Below are 3,550 nucleotides of genomic sequence, written 5' to 3'. Positions count from 1 at the left end.
GGCCCCGCCTGCCACAGGAGCAGTGGTGGCTGAACCTGCGCCTGATGCTGAAGATGCTGGCCAACTACCAGATCAGCCTGACCGAGTATATCTCTGGGAAGATGGAGCACGTCACCCGGCGCACCCTCAGCATTGAGAAGGGGTTCTAGAGCTGCCCACCCAGCCATGAGAGCTGTGTAGTGCCCCCTTCCCCTAGCCCCTCCAATGCCGAGTGCAATGCTAGCTGAATGCCAGTCCCTGGGTACCACAAGTGGGGGCTTCTGGATGCTCAAGCCAAGCCTGGTGCCACCGTGAGCCAGTGGTGGCAGTGACAGATTTCCTGGGTCCAGGGAAATTTCAGCCCTCTTCCAAGAGGAGCTGACATTCCCCTCTTGTTCATGCTGCCTGTGGGATGGCTCCATGACCTGTCCCTTCCCCTAGTAACTGCTGGGAACCTGGGCTCAAGGGATAGCTGCCTGCCAACCAAGTCCTGTGTTTTCAGTGACTTGTGATATGGGGCCTGGCTGAAGGTGCCTTGGAAGGGCCTGATTCTCAGACAGCTCAGAGGAGCCATGTTCTGTTGCAAAGCAGGCCCCTTTTGGGTGTCTCCAGCTCCAATTCCAGAATCACAGGTCCCATCGGAGTTGCAGGGAGGTTGGGGAGTGGTTCTCTTGGTCCCATCTGGGCAGGGCAGAGCCTCTGTCTCACACCCTATCATTTTATTCTTCCTATTTAATGGTTTCAGTGCCTGGATTCAGTATCTAGCGACACAGTTATGTGGACAAATGTCCTGATTTTAGTTCCTTTGCCCCCAGTGAACTTGAAGCATAGAAAGATGCAGAGTTGAGGACAGGGTGCTGGTAGGGGCATTTCCCAGGGGCTCGCTACTGCCACCACTTGATCACTCAATAAAGTTTCCTTCTGTTCTTCCCAATGTGGCATGCACGTGTCACATGCATGTTGCCTCCCAGCCCCTCTTCTGCTGGGACACTGCCAAACTGCATCACCCAGGATGCTGGGATAACGAGCACTACCCCCTAGAACAGCATCCAGGAAGCCCTTGGGAGATGCACTTGGCTTCGCTTGCTGCCTGCATGCTTGAGGTGGCCTCTTGTTTTGGCCCTTTGCACAAACGGAGGGGCCTGGCTCCATCCAGCCGCTTGCAGATGTTGTTTCTCCTGAGCCACCAAAGTGGCACGACCGCTCTTGTCTTCGTGTAGTCACTGCTGCCGCGTCTGCAAGCTGGCAACCCCTATGTCTCAGCAAAACCGTAGCTGGTTGTGCCGTGTCCAAGTGCTCTGTGAAATCTGTGTCTTGTACTGTCTGTGGCACTGCTCCTGTCTCCTAGAGATAAAACCCGCTGAACCCAAATCCGTGTCTCTGGGAAATGGTGATTGCGCCCTTTGCTTGAGAGGCAAGGCATCTGCCCACACAGGCCAGGGGCAGCTGTCAGGGCAGGGGCTGAGTGCCATGCTGGTAACTGACTTTTCCATGTTGATGAAGGGGGGAGGAGGGGACAAGAAGAACTGGGTGTCATTGAGGTGAGCAAGCTACTTCAGGAGAATGCCTAGAAAGTAGTGAAGTATAAATCCCAGGCAAAGGTGTGCAACTTGGATAAGGCTCAGTGCTGCAGCCAGAGGCTGGGAGACCACACTGCCCCTCACCTCACCTCTGGCAGCTGCTTGTCCCTATCCATCCACTTTAAGTCCCTTTTGCAGCACTCCCTGAGTTCAGGGGGAAGGGGGATGCTGCCCCAGCTGTTGTGGCAGGAGGGGAGAAATGAGATCTGCCAGGCAAATGTAGCTGGGGCAGAAAAGAACACAAGGCCTCATGGTGATGGGGAGGAAGACCTCCAGGCCTGAGTACAGGGACAGCTACAGCCTCCTAGGAGCAACCAAGCTAACACCTGGAGCACAGGGTGAGGTCAGTGAAATTCACGCAGGAGGCAATGAGAAATAGCAGCTAGTTGCTGCAGCTTCAGCTGTGGAGTGGAAGGGGGGAAGTTCAAGGATGTGACCCTAAAAATATATGACTGTCTCACCTGGTCTAGAGGGAGAGAAATTATGGAGGGCAGTGCCAGGCCTCCTTGGAGATGTAAGATGGGATTAAGTGAGTACGGAGGCTGTACATGCCTACACTCAGTGTTTTGGAAACCCAGTGACGTCCCATGGGAAGTGGTGCTGCCATCTCACCCAGGCATGGACTTCACACTGTTTTCTAGCTTGTGCGATTCTGTGGGTAGGGAGCAGCTGGAGCTACTATCAGAGAAGAAAGCAATGCTTGGGTTCCCCTAGCTTGGAACAAGCCCAGCTGCAGAAGCAAAGCTCCTGCTTGCCTTGCACCCCCTGGTAGTGAAATAAAACGGAGAAGAAACCCCCAAGACCTGATGCTGATGCAGGAGTGTTTCTGGGTCACGTCAGTCACAGACACATCTGGGAAATGGGGGCCTCGTCCCAGCTCTGCCACTGAGCAGCCTACAGCCCTGGCAAGTCCCCCCTTGCCTCTTGTCTCGCTTCCCACCGTGTTGTCAGTCTGTCCATCCGTCAACAGAAGATGGAAAAAGTATGCAAAAAATGCATTGTGACAAAAAGACTTGCCGGGACCAGCTGCCGCCTCCTCTCCCCACTGCCCCCAGCTATAGAAAAGGAAAGTACAACTTGATATGGAAACTCAGCAGCCACCTGCCCCAGGAGTACTGCTGTGACCTGAAAAGTGATGGGACCCTAATGCACTGGGCCCTCATCATGGATAGTCTTTGTGGGAGGGGTGCAGAAGCCAGGCTGATGGGCAGCCATATACAGGGCTGAGCTAGACAGTGGTACCCCAGCCACCCTCCAGTCCCCAAAGAGCCATCCAGGTAGCGCCATGGCTAGAAGGCCGGTGCTAGCCCCCTGGTAGTTGCAGAGGTGGGCTGCAAGGGTGGCTATATCGGGAGGCTGAGGAAGTCGACAGACACCTACTCCGCAGCGTACCCCCGGTGCCAGGGGAGCCATGCAGAGACACAGGGCACTTCAGCAGATGCTGCCACACAGGAAGCAGCAGTGGTGCCTTAAGGCTTCACTCAGAGGTAGACATAATTAACACATTTCCCATTACAATTTTATATCCTGTAAAACACATCCCCATGCTCAGAGGACCAGGTGCCTCCAGGGGGGCCACAGCTGAGAGCCTTGAGGATCATGATGGAGCATCAGCCTATTTCACACTAACATCCACCTCCACTCAACCACCCAGGCTTGTCCCTGCATGGGCGTCACAGCTGCTGAGTTCAGGCTTGTGAGTTCCTAACTCTGCTTGACAAGCACATGTGTGTGCACTTCCTCTCGCCTCCCCTGAGAGCCACAGTGACAGGCCGATGGATGACACAAGGCCTGTTTCAATGAGCATGCCGCCAGCTGCACATCTGCAAGTGCTTTGGGATGCCACTGGCGCACGCTGTGAGCAGGCTGGGTAAGGCCTAGCCAGGCGAACATGTCAGTCAGCACAGTTCCCTACTGCCAAACACGTGCAGGAAGCTGGTTGGCTGGGCTTCTACCCCCCCCCCCCCCCCCCCCCCCCCCCGCGGCACCAC

The 3,550-nt window shown here is 55.4% G+C and overlaps 1 protein-coding gene across 2 annotated transcripts in view; it reads left to right on the top strand.

Annotated features, from left to right (window-relative positions):
* The window catches only part of PFKL (phosphofructokinase, liver type), a 31,803-nt gene extending 29,422 nt beyond the window's left edge, over positions 1-2,381 (top strand). Inside the window, exon 20 of one of the 2 annotated variants that reach the window (XM_025214737.1) lies at positions 2-2,381. In XM_025214737.1, coding sequence (XP_025070522.1) covers positions 2-149 — 148 coding nt within the window. In that variant the 3' untranslated portion in view covers positions 150-2,381. The remainder of the gene's footprint in view (position 1) is intronic. The other variant, XM_014524362.2, reaches the window with a different exon arrangement.
* Positions 2,382-3,550: the final 1,169 nt, after the last annotated feature.

This window comes from Alligator sinensis, unplaced genomic scaffold (genome assembly GCF_000455745.1).
Source record: "Alligator sinensis unplaced genomic scaffold, ASM45574v1 scaffold1086_1, whole genome shotgun sequence".
Classification (NCBI taxonomy): Eukaryota; Metazoa; Chordata; order Crocodylia; family Alligatoridae; genus Alligator; species Alligator sinensis.
This window is presented reverse-complemented; position numbering and strand designations above follow the sequence as displayed.